The sequence below is a fragment of the Polyodon spathula genome, chromosome 24 (assembly GCF_017654505.1).
Source record: "Polyodon spathula isolate WHYD16114869_AA chromosome 24, ASM1765450v1, whole genome shotgun sequence".
Lineage (NCBI taxonomy): Eukaryota > Metazoa > Chordata > Actinopteri > Acipenseriformes > Polyodontidae > Polyodon > Polyodon spathula.
In genome coordinates, this window is record NC_054557.1 from 9992598 (window position 1) to 10011117 (window position 18520).

The 18520-nt window shown below is 39.0% G+C and overlaps 1 protein-coding gene across 9 annotated transcripts in view; it reads right to left on the reverse strand.

The window, feature by feature from the left end:
* The window catches only part of LOC121299021 (unconventional myosin-Va-like), a 61126-nt gene that overhangs the window by 25743 nt on the left and 16863 nt on the right, over positions 1-18520 (reverse strand). For all 9 annotated transcript variants that reach the window (XM_041226470.1, XM_041226469.1, XM_041226467.1 and 6 more), the window contains exons 3-14: positions 15932-16103; positions 13609-13753; positions 11766-11922; positions 7919-8062; positions 6815-6896; positions 5398-5505; positions 4890-4996; positions 4293-4558; positions 4052-4133; positions 2405-2545; positions 2015-2140; positions 572-655 (exon numbers count right to left, since the gene is read on the reverse strand). In XM_041226470.1, coding sequence (XP_041082404.1) covers positions 572-655; positions 2015-2140; positions 2405-2545; positions 4052-4133; positions 4293-4558; positions 4890-4996; positions 5398-5505; positions 6815-6896; positions 7919-8062; positions 11766-11922; positions 13609-13753; positions 15932-16103 — 1614 coding nt within the window. The remainder of the gene's footprint in view (positions 1-571; positions 656-2014; positions 2141-2404; positions 2546-4051; positions 4134-4292; positions 4559-4889; positions 4997-5397; positions 5506-6814; positions 6897-7918; positions 8063-11765; positions 11923-13608; positions 13754-15931; positions 16104-18520) is intronic.

Consider the following 18520-nt stretch of genomic DNA (forward strand, 5'->3'; position numbering starts at 1 on the left):
AAGCAAAACACACATCCAGTGAACCCTAATGAACCGTTCAAAGGGACAATCCATTTTTGGCTGCTAAAGACAGGTGGCTGGCTATTCAAGGGGTCTCTTCCATTCACTTGCATTAGAAATGTGTGACAAACACATACAGTTCCAATGACCGTCATGTCTGTGAGACAAGTGTATTTTAAGCACAGCAACAATTGTATATGTATCACAATGACGCCTGTCACATTGGAGCTTTCAATTCTTTACACTGACCTCAATGCATGCTTCTCCCTCTAGTCTACAGTATATAAACCTGTATGACTGAATATGTCAATGCATCACATGACCAGCAGGTGGTACAATAGTGCTTGACCGCCGTGAGACAGCACTCACACTGGATGTTGTATTAATACTTCAAATTGCACAGGCAATAAATATAATTACATCTTAACGGGAAAAGCAGACATTAATAATATAGCGCTATTGCCTCTTGCATCCTTAATAGTATCGTTTTTTTCCTTAAAACCAAATCCACCCAGTTAAAAGCTAGATGATTAAACTGTGATAAAGCAGACCGCTCGCTGGGGATACAAACCTTGCTTGTTTTCAGCACAGTAATCTGCTCTTCATTGACCGTGTCTTTATTCTTCTCTAAAAACCCATCACATTGGTATTCAACCTAGAGTGGGGCAAGAAAGAAAAAGGACAGTGGGCTGGCCGAACTCTATCTCTGTATATGAAGGCTGAACATGAAGGCTGTGAATGTATTACAGTGTCAGAGAAATATTGGAGGTTGGCGAATTGATTTAGAAATAGCAGTAACATCTTTGGCTTTTAACGTCCAGTTGCAGTTTGGATTGTAGATTGTACACTGCAGATGGACTGGCTGCAGCATCAGTTTGATATTGACACAAGAGTTTTACAGACTGGTTTCATGGTGCTGATAGCAATGTGTTATAGGCTCTGATGAAGGGCCATCTCAGCTTAGTATTTCATGTAACAAACCTGGAGTTAACTGGAGGTCCTACCTTCCATAAACTGACCAACTGACCAGTCCCATCCTTGTCGTTAGATGAGACACCAAGGTGGTATGGTTATTCAGTCTTTTTTAAAAACAAAATAAAATTGAAAAACAATTTTTTTTTTCAATTTTATTTTTAAAAAAATAGAGCTATTTTGTATAAGCAACAAATTTAGGGGCTGACAATACCAGCATTTGAATTCAGGCGAGGTCCCTGTGTTACTATGTGGGGGTGAAGTAACAGCAAGGGCAACAGTAATAAATAAGCGCACTAAAAAAAAACCTTATTCATTCTAGTCACATACACATTACCTCAATGAGTATGCATTAAAGATTCATGTAAACCAGCACTTAAATCATCTCTTCGTCATACTACCATCAGCAATGCTCTAAACTGAAGCTGCCAAGTAATTCAGCAGTTTATAATAGTAATTCCACTTAAAAGAACTGTTTTGTAAAGGCCATCTTTACTAAAATTTTAGGAAATTCTCACTTATTAGGAATTTGCTAGCCTTTTCAGCCAGTGTGGTCAATGCCTCCATTTACAACATCACAAAACAGGGCCTGATAAGCCTCACACATGTGGAAATGTGATACGAAACCAAGCTAATACAGGCTTGTGCACAGACTGTTAGCCATGCAAGTGTCATTATTCTTTTCAAGTTTCATCTTGTCAAGACCTGGAACACAGAAGCTCTAGGTTGTTTAGGGAAGCATTGGGGTTATTATCTTACAGCCACTGTATAACAGCGTGTCACTAACATCCATTTCTACCACGGCAGTATAATGAAACAGATCCCCAGATTCTGATTAACTACAATAAATGAAGAATGCCCGAGCAATTTTGTGTGGCTATGTACGGACGGACGCCTCCACTACAGAATAGACAATAACCTGCACAGAAAACCCTAGTTTCTAGGAAAGTGCTATTCTTCTAGCTTCTTCACAAAATTGCTACAGAAGGAAGAAGCACTGAACAGGAAACTTTGAGGCATGTTTTAGGAGGAAATCCCTTACCTTGTCGGCAAAGTGCTGGATAATAAAAGCCTTATTTGAGAGGCGAGGTTTATGGAACAGAGCACATTTGTTCAAGTGAGTGTTATATAACTTCTGGGCCCATGTATCATCAGATCCTTTTGGCATCTGGATGAGGAAGGAGAAAAATGGTTATGAGACTTGAAGTAAAACATGTACGATAAATGTAAGGGTAGCATATGGACAGACAGAAGGACAGGTTCTACAAGATATCCCTTTACCAACCTGCGGTAAAGCATGTCTTAAATAATGGTGTCTCCAAGTTTTCTAACTGTAAAAGTTCACTCTGTATCCCTGTCTGAGATACACGTCCCCAGCTCAGTGGGGGATAAGAAACACCCATGATGTCTCCATGGCAATGTAGACTCTTACCCTGCACTCCTCATCCAGCAAATCTAGAATTCCCATTTTGGCCTCTATCAGATTGATACAAGGCTGATTGTCATAGAAGTCTATCAATGTCCACGGGATCTGTTCCTTCATGTACTCCTCTTGTTCCAGTTTGAACACATGCTGCAAGACAAAGAAAGATTGCAATGCATACAGTATATTGCCACTCAGTCAGATTACACACAGTGCTCATTTATTTACCCCACCTGTATAGTAGATGCCCACTAAGTTGTTCTTTAATGTAAAGAGAATCGGAAGAAACAGTCTGACTAGCTGTGTCAGGATTCTAGCTCAATCCCCTTGGATAGACTGCTTTCTCAGTCACAGACTAGAACTGATTTATATTAAAAGAAAACACATGCCTACTTGTAATTTGGACATAAACTTTAAAATAGAATGGTTCAAAAACCCTGTACCGTGTAAAAAGTTAAAATCATATATTTTACTGATTTTAATACTGACCTCAAGCTCCTTATTAAAAATGTATACATCTCACTTTAAAAAAAAAAAAACTGAAACTTCCAGGTCACAGTGGGTGACAGAACGTAAAATGTACAGACATTTTAACTTCTGCCTTAGGCTTGCTTGAAGTATCATCAGAAGATTTAGATTACAATTTATTTCTGGAATTATTACAGTTAGGCTTTACAGCATCAGAAACAGCAAAGTTTTTAAAACAGCAACTATGCACCCTCAAGAAGAGCAAGGGTCCTGAGCTCAATCTATTCTACTACCATGCTGCTTTTAAAAAGGAGATGCCTTTTACAATTCTCTTCAAATGAAAAAGAGGAGGTAATCCATGTCAAAACAAAGTCCTTTAAAATACACTGATGAAGCAATTTGGTTTTCTTGCATCAGCAGTTTAAATACGTACTGTGGCATTACAAGAAAAAGCAAACAATATCTGACTAACATTTCAATACAGTAACATCTCTCCTGGACCACCAAACCCAGTTAATTACCAGTATGCATGTTTAACATAGGGTATTTCTTTGGAGAATATAGTCAATAACTGATCAGTATTTTTCACTTAATTTTAGTACAATGTTTAGACTTTAGAGGTCGACAGGTCCCAGACTAAGATTCTTCAAACTGTGCACCTATAAGCATGTGTGGTAAGTGTACTACCAACTAAAGAACGAACAGTATAGAAACATTTTCACAGCTTATTCTCACCTGCCTGCAAAACATTATCAATGTATTTAATGAAACCCAAATATTAAACCACATGCCCAGTCAAGAAAACATGCAAGATACAGTACTGCTGCAAATCTAACAGAATACAAGTAACGTAACAGATTACTTAGAAAAACACTAGGTTTAAAGGATTGAAAAACAAATGGATCAAGACTGACAAGCACCTCATACCAGCCTCCCCTTATTTATATCAAAGCCATTGGCAAGACTCATTCAAATTGTGACTTCAGCTGGTCTTCCAGCTTTTAAATTCCTGGATCGGCGCATAAAACATTCATTTTTTCAGACTTACAAATGAGTCAATACCTGATCAACCAATCAAACATAAGGCACTGAGAATTCTACACTACAATCCACTAGCATTTATGGTAGCAGTTTTTATTGTTTTTTTTTTAGTGTGAATCATTCATAACAGGGGTACACATGACTTACCATGTTAAACTGTTGCTGCAGTTTCTCGTTTGCATAATTTATACAGAACTGTTCGAAGCTGTTGATCTCAAACGTCTCAAATCTAAACAGAAATAAACTCATTTGGTGTTAGTTGGCCTAAACATTGTTATATCATTAAGGTGGTACAGCATCTAATTAAGATTGTATAAAGCTTTCCATTATCCATGAGGGATTACAGGTCTAACCCTGAAAATGCAGCCCCTAATCCCACACAGCATACCCATAAATATCAAGCACTCCAATGAAAGAGTTCTGGTTGACAGTGGAGCGCAGGGCTTTGTTGACGTGGTCCACTATCCAGTCAAAGAGCTTGGCATAGATATGCTTGGCAAGGGCGTCCCTGGCGTTGACGGCCTGCAGTTTGGGGATGGGTTTGATGTAGGTCTCTGCTGCTGTCTTGAGCTTCTTGTGGCACAGCCACTGGGACATGTCCTGATATGTCACTCCCATCAAGTCACAGAAGACAGTGAGGTGGGCATTGTTAGGCTGGAATTAGAATGAAAATACATTAAACTCAAGAGACCAGTTTTATAATGGGCCTTTTACAATAGCGCCACATGGTGTGAATAAAATGTATTTGAAATTAATTAAGCAATGTTATTTACTTACATAAAATGTATATCACAGGTAGCGATTGGCAGAAATGTTAACATTGCTACCAACATGTCCTCCTATTTCAATATTGAAAAACATTATTTTTTTTGTTTGTTCCCAAAATCACCAGTGTGTTTATTAGGAAATGCATGAATCACCGAGCAGTAAAGGATCAATGTCTTTACAGGACTAAAGGGCATCCGTTTCTCCTTTTGCAACTTACAGGGACTATGCTGCTGTCAGAATCCCGGGCTTTAATCTCCACATTTCCAAGGTGCAGGATAGCAGCAAGAATCCGGAAAATTCCCATCTGGTAGGGTTCACTGATACCTGAGGAGAGGAGGCATACAGCACACTGCTCAAAGAGCATGTTCCACTGTACACACCACTCTACAGCAGGGCACCAAACAGCTGGGAAATATTTAGCTTCACATTCAAAAACACCACCAGTTAGACATATTTGAAAACATATTTATTGCCACTGGAGTCAAAATTATAGTCAATAAAAATGGATGAATACCAATGTGCCCATCTCACTTGGTGAAAAATAAATAGGAAAACAGTTTTCAACTTTTTGACTATGAAGACAGTAAACTAACTTTTTGTCAATTACATACATGTACATATATTTTAAGGGAACTTGAAAAAGTAGATGTTGCATTTCATGGGTCTATCCTGGTACACAATGAAATATAAAATCGCTTTCTTCACTCCCTCCTGTCAATGGTTACCTAGTAAAGTGCAGGCGTGTCTAGTGTTGACCATCTCCTTTGCATCATCAACCCCATCAATCACAGGGCTCCTCCCTTGTTTTGTGTAGTGGAAGTTGGTTGCCTGGCCTGGAAACAAGAAGATTGTAGTCTTTAATTTCAACACTCAAACCCCTTTTACACAGTACTGTACATGCTGTGAAAAGCAGGCTAATGGCACAGGCTGACACTGAACTACAGCTTCAAACTTGAAACTGTAACGCCAACTGGTAACTGGGCAACTCTGGGCCTTCCTGACCAGGTCTTGCTCCAACCTTCTTATGGGTCCAAAAGCACTTAACTCTACTTCATCATACCTGTTAAACCTGGTTTAGAATTGAACTCAAGGACCAAAGCTGTCCATGCCTGTCATAAACATTATTAAAATATCCATTCATCAATATTATGACGGGCTGCTTTAAATTTCTTGGGTATTTTGACACATCTGGGTAGTTGCCACAGCAACAGCTTTTCACCACAAGTGAAAAGAATTCCTCAAGAATTCCTTCTTCTGAAATAATAAGAACACACCTACTAGACAGGAACCCCCAGATCTCATTTCCCATCATCAATCACGGTTGCTAAGTAACAAGGCTCAAATTTGATAAAACTCCTGACTGTAAATACATTTTCTGCCAATATGGCAACAGAACTGCACAGCGCTAGCAGATTGCATGAATCTTGGCAACAGCATGGCCACTTGTCTTCTCTCTGTAGGGGAGTTCTGGACTAGCTTCTCAGAGTCAGTCCCCCTTAAACAGGCAGGCTTTCTGCCTTTTAAAAGAATGAAACCTTCACTAACATTTCACGTTCAGTTGGTAGATTTCAGATTGATATCGGAAGCAACCACCACTATCTATCAATGACCTACAGTAAGACTCTCCTAAGCAGTCAGCAAAGAGGGATTCTCTTTACTCCCAGTTACAGTCATGTTGTCACCAAGGCATCGTATCAGATGGGGTTGGCCTAATGATGGTAGCACAGGTACTCAGGTGGAACTGCCACCAAATAAACACTACTGTACTTATCTACATTAATTTATGAACTGACTGACATGAGCAGAGAACTTACTGACCCTAAGGTACTTGTATAAACGACACTTATATAATATTGTGATTTAATGCAACATTTCCACAGGTTCAAAAGGCTATCTTTTTTCTGCTTTAATTAAAATATACATCTATATGCGTTTCATGATTGCGATGCATGGGCTTAACGGAGAAGTCTAACATTCCTAACAGGGACCATGCCCTTCCTCAATCACTTTGGATTCGTTGCAGCATTTAGTTTTTTTTACTGAAGACACCTCACTTGTACAGCAAGCGGTTTCTTGGATAAATGAACGCGAACTGGGTGTTTTCAGCATATTGATCGTGAAAAATATAAACAACGTGATTACCGAGTTTAAGGACTTTAAGCTCCGGCAATTGTGCAGAGGCACAAAGCTGGTAGAAAATATGGTAATTCCTTTCATCATCTGCCTGTGAAGAGAGCAGATACAGAGACATACACGTTATAGTGGAAGAAGAGACGAGAAGATGCATTCCAGACAGCGCACTGATGCCTCTCCTGATAAGCTAGTGACTCATCCTCTTGGGCTTTAGTGTGTTCGAATGGTTCTGTCAGTTTGATCTGGAACCAAATCCAGTCTACTCTGACTTATTTTTAAAGAACAAAAAGAGCTGGTGTTGACCTCCCATTCTCCTTAATAGATACTGGACATCTTGTCTAGTTTTGGTTTATTCCAACCATGCCCTCTTTAAACCTTAGCTGTAGGTCAAATTATTATTATTATTAATTATTATTATTACATTTACACTGTAATAATAGATCATTAGCAACTATAATTAACATAACATTCTGTTCCATTCTTGTAGATGTGAACTCTCACTAATTCAGTGGCTTCCCCTTTAAATTTGGCAGCACAGCTGTGGAACTACATTAGATGGCAGGCAGGCTTGATGTGTGAGCAAGGTCTCAACACACTCATGCAGTGCACTCTAATCCATCAAAACCAGCTTCACTGCACTAGCTGGAGTCCTAGTCCTGGCAAGGGACTGCATATCAACATGCCTAGAAAAGTGGGAATGCTCAGTCTACATAAAAACATAGATTCAGGGAAAAAACAAATTAAATCTATCTAATTAATCTTACCAAACGAAATGTTGGCCAGGCACAGCGGCTCTCCAGATGACTAAAAATGCATGTCATATGTAGCACACACTTTGGTATAAACTGGAAATCTCAGCATGACCGATTCATTGATTAGTCTGTAAAAAAGCATCTCTGTAGTGTATTGTGTAATACAATGCAAAGACGCGGTTTACAAACTAACCAGCGAATCGGTCATGTTTGGATATGTAGTGTAGTCAATTTCACCACATGCTAGCTTGCATGTCTGGCAGACTGATCTTTTTTCCTACATGTATTTTTATGTATAGGCAGTTGAGGGAAGACTCCACACACTGTACCAGCTGTAACGCTGCATCTTCTGCACATGTACCTGAAACACCACTCTTGATTTCTCCAGCAGGTAGGTTCTCATGTTGGCTCCAATGATTTGATACTTCTTGTTGAATCCAATCTCAATATACTTACCAAAACGACTGCTATTGTCATTTCTGGTCGTTTTGGCATTTCCTATAGACTAAAAACACAGAGGAAACCAATCAGATTAGAACTATAAACCATGACCATTTAAAAAGCACAGCCTTCAGTGCACAATGCTTCAGGAAAAAGGAGTCTTTCCAAAAGGATGAGTTAATAAGCTTAGTAAATAATGATCTACTGTAAGCAGGAACAACAGAGAATCATGCACTGTATGATATAACAAAAAATAGTCTTTATATTGGGACATATGATAAATGCATGATGACCTCATATGAGGATGCCATTTTTTACCCATATAAAAGCAACGGAAAAGAAAAATGTAAAATTTTTTAATGAAAAATATATTTATTATGCGTCCAAAACTCCTTTTTTTCGTTTTGTTGCTATTTTCAATATTTCATGCATTAAAGGGTTAAACTGGACTGCTTCTTACAGCAGTAGGAGGTTATAAAAATCAACATGTGGCTCAAGAAGTGCAAAAGATAAGTGAATTTGCCTTTTTACCCCAAAATGTTTTTGATGACATTTTACTGGAAGCACCTATACAGCCGGCACACTAATGTAACAACCACCCTCGAAGGATCCTTGACCTTTGCTCTATTGACAACACTGACACAAAGATTAATAATGATGAAGCACAGTGAGTGTTACAGAGTTGACCTGTGATCTTTTTAATTTTAGGCTGAAAGATGAGATCACTCTGGGGGAAACAATTAGAAAAGAGAATGCAACTTAAAAACACACACATCTATAAATCAGAATCACCACCTACATCACAATCCATCAATATGCAAAGTACATTACAGCAGAATACAGCTTGTTTCTAATGGGAGGCCCTCAGTTGGCAAAATAGTGCTACTTAGCTGAGTAGTTTGCTTAAGACCCATTTTTTTTAAATGCATTTGAATATTACAAGATTCAATTTAGGTGATCTGTTAAATCCAGGTTGCACCAGATCTGTATTTTCCATTGAGGTGTGTTTCCTCTTTGACCATTTTTTTTGTTTTTGTTTTTTCTGCGCTTGCGATTATTGTGAAATAATTTGTATTTGTAACTGAGTGAGTACTCAAAAATTTCTTACCTTTACATTAGATTTTTAAAAAAAGACTGTGTACTGTGCTGCCTAAAAGTATTGACAGCCGCTATTACGGTAATGCCAATATTATTCCTCTGAGTCACATGTTCTGCACTGAATTTGATTAGATGTTTTTTTAACACTGGGGTAGAAACAACAATATTCTTAGTCCATAGCTGATCCCAGAAGAAGCCACCTTCAACACACACATTGCTATTATACTGTAAATCCAAAGAGGTCAGACCACGTTTTTATAAAGGAGACCCTTAATCAGTGCCAAGACTCTGCAAGCTTTCTTTACGAAGTGTATTTTGGTATTGGCAGTTATATCCCTTTCATTACATTATGGAGTTATAGAGTTGAATGATTAACCTAACGGATATAACTACAAATACATTTTTTTTTTCAAGCAGAGCCTTCACTTCTGGCTTCAACCCCCAAGAGTTTGCATATTTAAAAAAATGGGCGGGTTTGTAGCCCTACAAAATCAAGAGCATCCTCCAGGGAGCTGACACATGCAGCAGCTAGACCGGATTGAAGCACAGTCAGAAAAGTGCTTCCTTGTGAAAAGCTGTCGTGCTTCAGTCATACACTGAGCACCGGCAGGAAAATCCAGCATTATTGCAATGATACATCGGGTAAAAAACAGCAGCGATGGATCGGCCCGCAGTAAAAGGCTTGGCTATAGACAGACCTCTCTCTTTATGAAAACCTTTTTAGATATAAAAGCTATTTTGGATACAATATATTTAGAGGGGCACAGCAGGCACATTACTAGCATCCCCTTCACCTCTGGAGATTCCTTGGCTTCAATGACTAGATCTGTCCCAGAGGACATTACAGCAGAATCATACAATGTGCTTGAGAGAGAACCAGGACTACATGTAAATGAAAGTGTGTTCAGGTCAGGACTGAGGTGCTTTCATAGGAGATGTCAAGGGAAGCAGACTGAATCCAGTGCAGCTGTGCCTCACCTTTCATGACAGTGTAGCAATTCTGAAAAGATCACAAACAAGAATAAGCTTTATATTTATGTATTGAAGTGTATTGGTTCTTTGGTTCTCCACAGCTGAAGGAAGTATACTGCACAACCTCTATGGAGTCAACACATGGTGCCAACCAAGGAACATGACCTGCAACAGCTGTGGAGCAATTTGCAGAAGCTCAAGTTTTGCCTATCCCAGCACTGGCAGTGACATTTCAGACGTGCTTTAACAGGTTTTAGGTACATGGAACACTAACCGCAGATTTTTCAAGATCCCGACACAAAATCTGTAGTCCAATCAATAAATCTGCCACAAAGAGCTACAAGGTAGGCAGCAAGCACATTATTTATGCGATTCCCCTAACCCTTTCCCCAGGGTTAGGGGAATCAGATTAGTTTTAATTACAGACCAGCAGTTTCAGATTGTGTCAACCAGATTAAAAAACCTGGCTAACAAAAGACTCTCTTGGGCTCTTAAGTGGCCATTTCCACTCTCTCTAATAAAACTACAGTTGAAACAATTATTATTAAAAGGGCAAAAATTAAAACAGTATGTGATTAACATTCTGGACCTTTTGAAGAATATTACTGACATTTTTTTAACAATTATAATATTTACCCACCAATCCCCAAAATTTAAGGTGAAGAGTTTTTAGCCATTTGATTTTGAAAGAAACCCAATTCTGTGTAAAACAGACAAATGAAATGGATGCTGTTGCTGCTGTAGTGACTTTAAACCACAAGTGGAAATAAACACTCTCTCAAATTTTCTGTCAGACACCCGTCCACTCAGCAGATACATATTAAATTATCAAATGTAAAGTGGTGAACTTGTCCACTGCAATGCGTACCCTCAGAGTTATAATCAATGATAAACTTTCCCTTCCGTTTTTTAGAAAGCCAACTGTTGCCCTAGTTTAGGGACATGAAAGGCAGCTGGTGATGCAATAGCCTTGTTTAGCGACAGGCACAGCAGCTAGACTATCTCCCAACTGTGCCCTGGGGAATGCATTTTATCTCCAGGCTGAGGCCCTGCCTTCTGCCTCCCACACAGCAAACCAGACACTGGTATCATGCACAGCAACACTGGAAACCAATATCTACCATCTTAAGAGCTGTGCATTGAAACAATACTGGCACTCAGAGTTAATACGAAGTGTGACTGAGGAAGACAGGGAGACAGAACGCAAGCACAACAAAACATATTGTCTGCGTTTTCTTTTTTGTTGTAATCCATTAGCTAGAAAGGTTACTGTTCTCATTCTCATCTCTTCTTAGTTTTTTTTTTTTTTTTGCTACACTGCATCCTAATTCCACAGAGAATCGTAATGTAATTATCGTTTTTGCTGAGCTGTTTTATGAACTGCAAATGTTTACCGCTCTGTCTATGAGGAACTGTAAGGTCTTTGTGCTAGTCTCAGGGGTACAGTAGGCTTTCAATCATACACAGTCTTGAGGCTTGTGAGATCAAAGAAGACCACAGTTCCCTGGGGGCCAACATTAACCAATCCTGTATTGACCTGAACCAACGGCTGCTTTGTGTTCAGGGAGTCTTCAGAATGTACTGGCCAGGTATTCATGCTTCCTAACAGAGCAGCATTCAACATGGGGTGTATGGTGTATACAGCTCTAGGAATTTAACTCAGGAGGGACTTTTTAAAATCAGCGAGGGAGCCTGACCTCCATGATGGGGTTGGATGCCAGCACTTTCTCCTCCACATTGGTCTCGCTGGCTGAACCACTGACTGTAGCAAAGTATCTCATGGCGTACTTGGCGGACACTGTCTTCCCTGCACCGGATTCTCCACTCACAATGATAGACTGGTTCCTCTCATCCCTGAAACAGAAATACACAGCAAGTTCACATATTTAGGGCATTACATTATTCTCAAACAGCAATGCTTGTCCAATATATACTATATAAAACCAACAAGATCATAGGGTGCTGATTGTAAATTCTACTTTAATATAGGTTTTATGTATTTAAAAAATAAATAAATAATAAAATAAACATATCCTAACGACCCAAAAGAGTGAATAATTAAGTCTAGCTTTACACTACTTTTGCAATGGTACTGTACCTCTTCATAACATGCAGAATACAACAAATCTACTTCTAGTATTAGTCACTTAAGATAAATTCATTTGTAATAAATCAACGTAACAAAGCTTGGAGCATTTACCAGGAACCCCTGTCACCTGTGCATGGTACTATTAACCCAGAACAGCAGCATCAACTATTTCCCCCCAGAAGCCCTGCTGTGGAAACTAATAAACACATCTCTTCATTTCCCAGCAGGGTTACTGTTTTCTCATAGAGAAGCAGCTATTTTTGGTGCAGCTACAAAGAGCTGACAACGTACCACCCTTATCATGGAATACAACGCCTTTCTGAATGACTCACAGAGCTGCAATCTACCCGGTGCAGCAACCTGTCCAGAAAACAACAACACAGTTAAACCTGAAATAGCCTCTTGCCAAAGGTAATGAACTTTTGTGGCTGCTTATCAGCTAGTCCCCACTGCTTTGAGTTATTGACCAAATGCATTAGTCATTCAAACTGCTGAAGTACTTTGATTTTATATACTCCATCCTCTTGCAATGGTCTTATTGTGACTATAATATAAACAGATCAGATGGCAAGGAAATTGCTGTGCTCTGTAAACGAGCCCTCCAACTGGAAAAGACAGCTGAGCTTCTCCAAGTCCCCGAACAAAAAAGCGCCTGTTATTTAGCTCCATGCCTCCAGACAGAGATTGAGTCCTGGTGATACACCTGAACCATCAGAGAGCTTTCTGTGTACCGTCTAGCAATTTACCATAATGGTATCCAGCTCTACGTAGCTGGGCTTTAATTTCAATTGGAAACGTTTCACAGGAAGGTCAATAGCTATTAGCTCCCCTGCTAAAGGTGTTCAGGTAAAATGAACACTCACGCCCAGCGACTGCTAGCCATCCACTGATTTCTGACACTCTGTAGTGTATATGCATTAGGGAGGATTTCGCAGAAACAGGAATTACCAAATCAAATTTCTGGACTGAAGTTAATGACACAGGCAACATGGAACAGGGAATTTCAGAATAGGAAATGTAGATATAATTAAGAATGGAAAAAGCTGGAAATGTATATTATAATGTTTTAGAAATGATTGGAGGATTTGTATTGGCGACCATAAACTGAATTAATATATAAAATAACATTTATATAGCTGAATTAAACAGCTTAAGACCATTAAAGTTCAGCTAGATAAAACAGACCTAAGGTTTTATCAAGATGAAGAAATTAAATTTACTACTGACCACCAGCCTCTACAAATTCTTTAGAGTACCCCCACTCCTCCCCAATCAATACAGAAAGATATCAAACACATGCAGTCTTGCAGTGATCACATCACAGCCTCTCTGTGTAAAGGACACGTTCAGGAAAGCATTACCTGCCAATACACCTAACAGAATGGTAACGAAGTTGAGTTTGAACTTCAGAATTACATTTTCCTCATTGCACTACACAGGGACGTACAAACCTGGCCATTTGTTTATATGACTCCTCGGCCACTGCAAATATATGCGGATCCATATCCCCCATATTCTGTCCACTGTATGCATTGATGATGTCCGCTCCATAGATGGGAAGCGTCTCATAGGGATTGATGGCCACCAAGACGATACCTGGAAAAAAAAAAAAACATAGTAGACAAATAATTTATGGAATTTTAAGAAATCCAATGTGATTCCATTATTAACTCTCAGCTAGTAACTTTGTATTTAGATAACACATTTTGGCTAGAGTCATCTTTCATATAGTGCAAAAGGTGTTTTGAGTGCATTTATCTAGACCTTTATGCAAGTGTTCATCCATACTGTATTGTTAAAGCCCTCAATGGTAAAATGTGTGGTTATACAAAGAAACATTCTCATTGAGAATGTCGTCTCATTGAAACACATGTCAAATAACACTATGTAACACAATTTTTGTTCCTGGGTAGTAAGTGTTATTTCCTAATTGCTTATGCCTCAAAAGTATAGAAAATGGCTATTATTCCCCACAAACTTTGCTTTTGTGACCAGGACAGTGATATTTTGAAATTTACCTATTTCCAATGAGAAAATGGTCTATTCGTTCACATAAAGTCAGAAAAAAACAACATATGAATCCAAATTAACATGTATTTATACTAAAGTAATACAAAAAAGACTACAAAGATTTAGAATTGAGTAGTTTTTTGGGATTTACGATTATACTGTAAATCACTTTCATGAATCAGCCCCCAAATGTAGTCTCCCATCATGTTCTCGTTACACTGTCCTTGGTAGCGACGTTCATCCAGTATATCCTGGTGGAAGCGCTCGCCTTGCTCCTCCGAGTACACTCCCATGTTCTCCTTGAATTTATCAAGATGAGCATCAAGGATATGGACTTTGAGGGACATCCTACAGCCCATTGTGCCGTAGTTCTTCACCAGAGTCTCAACCAGCTCCACATAGTTTTCGGCCTTGGGATTGCTCAGGAAGCCCCGAACCACTGCGACAAAGCTGTTCCAAGCCGCTTTCTCCTTACTAGTGAGCTTCTTGGGGAATTCATTGCACTCCAGGATCTTCTTTATCTGTGGTCCAATGAAGACCTTTGCCTCAGACAGCTTAGGGAAGAAGTCTTGAAGGTACTTGAAGGCTGCCGACTCCTTATCTAGAGCTCTGACAAATTGTTTCATAAGGCCCAATTTGATGTGCAGTGGTGGCATCAGCACCTTCCGGGGGTCCACCAGTGGCTCCCACTTGACGTTGTTCCTCCCCACAGAGAACTCGGGCCGCTGTGGCCAGTCCCATCTGTGGTAGTGCGCCTTGGTGTCCCTGCTGTCCCAAAGGCAAAGAGAGTAGGGCAACTTGGTAAAACCGCCTTGAAGACCCATCAGGAATGCCACCATTGCAGCCTCTTGATGCCATCTCAGAAAAATGCAGATATGTATCCACTCAGGCAGCTGGAACTAAACTGAACTGGTGGGCTTAAGGCCCCTGTATTTATACTACTATTTATATTACTGGAAAGTTCTAGAAGTTACTCCAAGTTTACTCAGCACTGAATCTATCTGGAATGTTCTGGAAAATAGGTACATTTCAAAATATCACTTTCCTGGTCACAAAAGCAAAGTTTGTGGGGAATAATAGCCATTTTCTATACTTTTGAGGCATAAGCAATTAGGAAATAACACTTACTACCCAGAACCAAAAAAAAAAAAAAAAATTTGTTACACGGTGTAATTTTACTGTATACAGGTTTGCAGTGTTGACAGTTAATGAATATTAATGCTCATGAAAAGAAGAACACAGCAGACAGCTGCAAAAAAAACCCTGGAGGGGCTAGTAGTATGCCATAAATATTTGACAAAAACAAATTATATATATATATATAAAGTATGTATACATTTCTCTCAAAATATATGCAAAAACACACAATGGGACAGTCTGAAGTTAATAACAAGAAGCAACAGGCAGGAGTAGAATAAGTATTTGGTGTCTACAGTTTTGGAGCTGAACACTGCCTTCAGGCTGCACAGTTCATGACAAACGATAATAATTAAAGAACTGTAAAAAGCAGGCTCCCCACAAAGCTATTTCGAACAACCCACGACAATCCCGCCCAAGAAATGAACAGGGCAAAACAGCAGAAACCTCACAAGATACACAGCAGACAATGTCATTTTCCTCAAAAAAAACCAAACACATTAATTTAAATCATCTGCAATTATAAAGGCTGATTTATTTGTGTATTACGATGAATACACTGGAACATTAAGGCAAAACTTAATCAAATAAGAGGATGCATTACAAAAGTGACATCATCACGCTTACCACAGTAGGTGTAGATAAGCTTTGAATCCATGAAGCGCACTTTGAGGTTATGCAGGATCGCAGGCTCATGGAGGTAGCTGAGGGCAGTGAGGTCATTTTCACCAACAAGGATGTCTGGGTTACGTAGATGGGGCAAGTTTTTGGTTTTGGGGTCCAATTTGTGTTCCACGTCCTGTTAAGCAGAAAAAGAAAAATCTGAATTGAGATTTTTAAAACCAACAAAACACTAGTGTATCTACAGTAAGCAGGGAGTATGCTTCTTTCTTATTTTCTATCCAGCAGAGCGATAAAACTGTATAGCAATAGCCTCACTGCCTCCTGAGGTCCACAAACGGACTGATACTGTATAAACAAGCAATATGTTTTAAACACCCCATGATCATGCAAAAACTAGATACGAGGTATTTCTCCTTTTAATCCTGGAATGTCCTACCACATGACATAATCAATGTTCTGTCAGTTAATCAATTCTGTCTGGCACGCTCTACATTGTGAACATGAGTGTTTTTCTAATTTTTCTTTCTGAGATCTTTCTGTTCTTAATCCCATAATGTTTGCCTCTTAGACTGAGCAAACCTGTGCCAAAACAACAGGGTGGTGACCCTTCACTGGTTCAATGGGATCTCTGAACCCTGAATGCAGACAGGCCAATATGTATTAACTGAAATACTGTCTAGGGCACCATTTTGAAGCCTTATGAGTCCTTTCTTCACTTTGAACTTTCTACCTGTCCTGGCTTGGATATTGGATATTCATGTCAAACCCAAACCAGTCTCCTCATGCAAGATCATCCTATCAGGTATCTTTGCAGCATTTACCAAGACCCCCTTGAAATGAGATGTCTATCTCCAGAATTAAATACCCTGGGTAAATATATCTAGTTATGTTATATAAAATTAAAACAGAAATACAGTAAGAATAAGTGCTAACTAAACAATATAAACTGGTGCACTATTCATAACTGCTGTATAACTATATTAGTTCCAGTTTCATTGTGAATGTGGCGAGCTGGCAGCAGTGATGCAGCATTCATTGTGTTGTGTGTTAGTTTAAGTGCTGTTTTTCACTCACTGTCACTGTGGCGTGGTGTTCATTGTCTAAGACTAGAATACAAGGACTATATCGGACTTGCTGGCACAGAGGCTCATGGCACCACCTTAATACACTCAGCTTTCCACCCCCAGTTCATTGTCTGAATCTAATCCAGAACCTAAAAATGAGAATTTACGTAAAACAGTACAGGTCTCACAGAGACTTTGAGATCCCAAAGCGAAGTCACCCAAATATCACTTTTGGAAATTATTAGCTAATTGCCAGTATTTGGTTTTCGTCACATTGCATTATATTTAGGGCTTCTGTTTTTCTGGTTTTATTAATTGTATTTTTTGCTGCTTATTTTTAGTTAGTTATTTTCGAGTTTTATGTAAATCATTTTTTTCGGGGCTTTCGTTTTTGATATACTGTATGAAATTAGTGTTTTCGGTTACTTTCCAAAATGCTTGAGAGTTGTTTTTTTTCTGGCAATAATATAGTAACTCGACAGTACTTGCACACTTAAGTTGTACCTTGTTTCCTCTGCTGTCTTCCACAGTGAAATCCCCCTGGTCACAGGCACATTCTTCTGGGGTTTTTGTGTGTAGGTATTTTTGTACATTTCGCCACAATTCTGTTTTAAATCCTCTGTATCTTAACTTTAATACAGCTTTAAATCCCGCTAACAAGCCTCCACCCTGATTGTAATCTCGTCTTAAATCTCATAAGTGGAGTCTCCAATAGAAATGTAGGAATATACTGTATGAAATTAGTGTTTTCGGTTACTTTCCAAAATGCTTGAGAGTTGTTTTTTTTCTGGCAATAATATAGTAACTCGACAGTACTTGCACACTTAAGTTGTACCTTGTTTCCTCTGCTGTCTTCCACAGTGAAATCCCCCTGGTCACAGGCACATTCTTCTGGGGTTTTTGTGTGTAGGTATTTTTGTACATTTCGCCACAATTCTGTTTTAAATCCTCTGTATCTTAACTTTAATACAGCTTTAAATCCCGCTAACAAGCCTCCACCCTGATTGTAATCTCGTCTTAAATCTCATAAGTGGAGTCTCCAATAGAAATGTAGGAATGTGCTATCACTCAATAGTTGGGACGGGTTTAAAGTATTCAGAACTAATCACTGATACAGGGAAATGTATTTATTATTATTTTTGTAGTAGTTTTTTTTTTTTTTTTTTTTTTTTTTTTCGTGGAAAGGGTAAAGTCAATGTGAATCGATTAACCAGTTCCACAGTTTTTCCGGTGCTTTCCAGTTTTTCCGGTGCTTTCCAGTATTTCCGGTGCTTTCCAGTATTTACTGGCTATCCACTGATTTAATTATTTTTGTATCGGGGGAGAGCGTGTTTTATCGGTTAAAACCGAAAATCAGAAGCCCTAATTATATTTCACATACATATTAGGTTAGCAGCAGCCTTTGATGTGATCTCTGAAGTAAAATGTACTTTTTAAAAGCTCCTTCGGGTAAGGAATGTAGAAAGCTTACAACCTGAGGACCCTGCGCAAACTAAGTCACACTGCTCACAGCATGTTTTCAAACAAG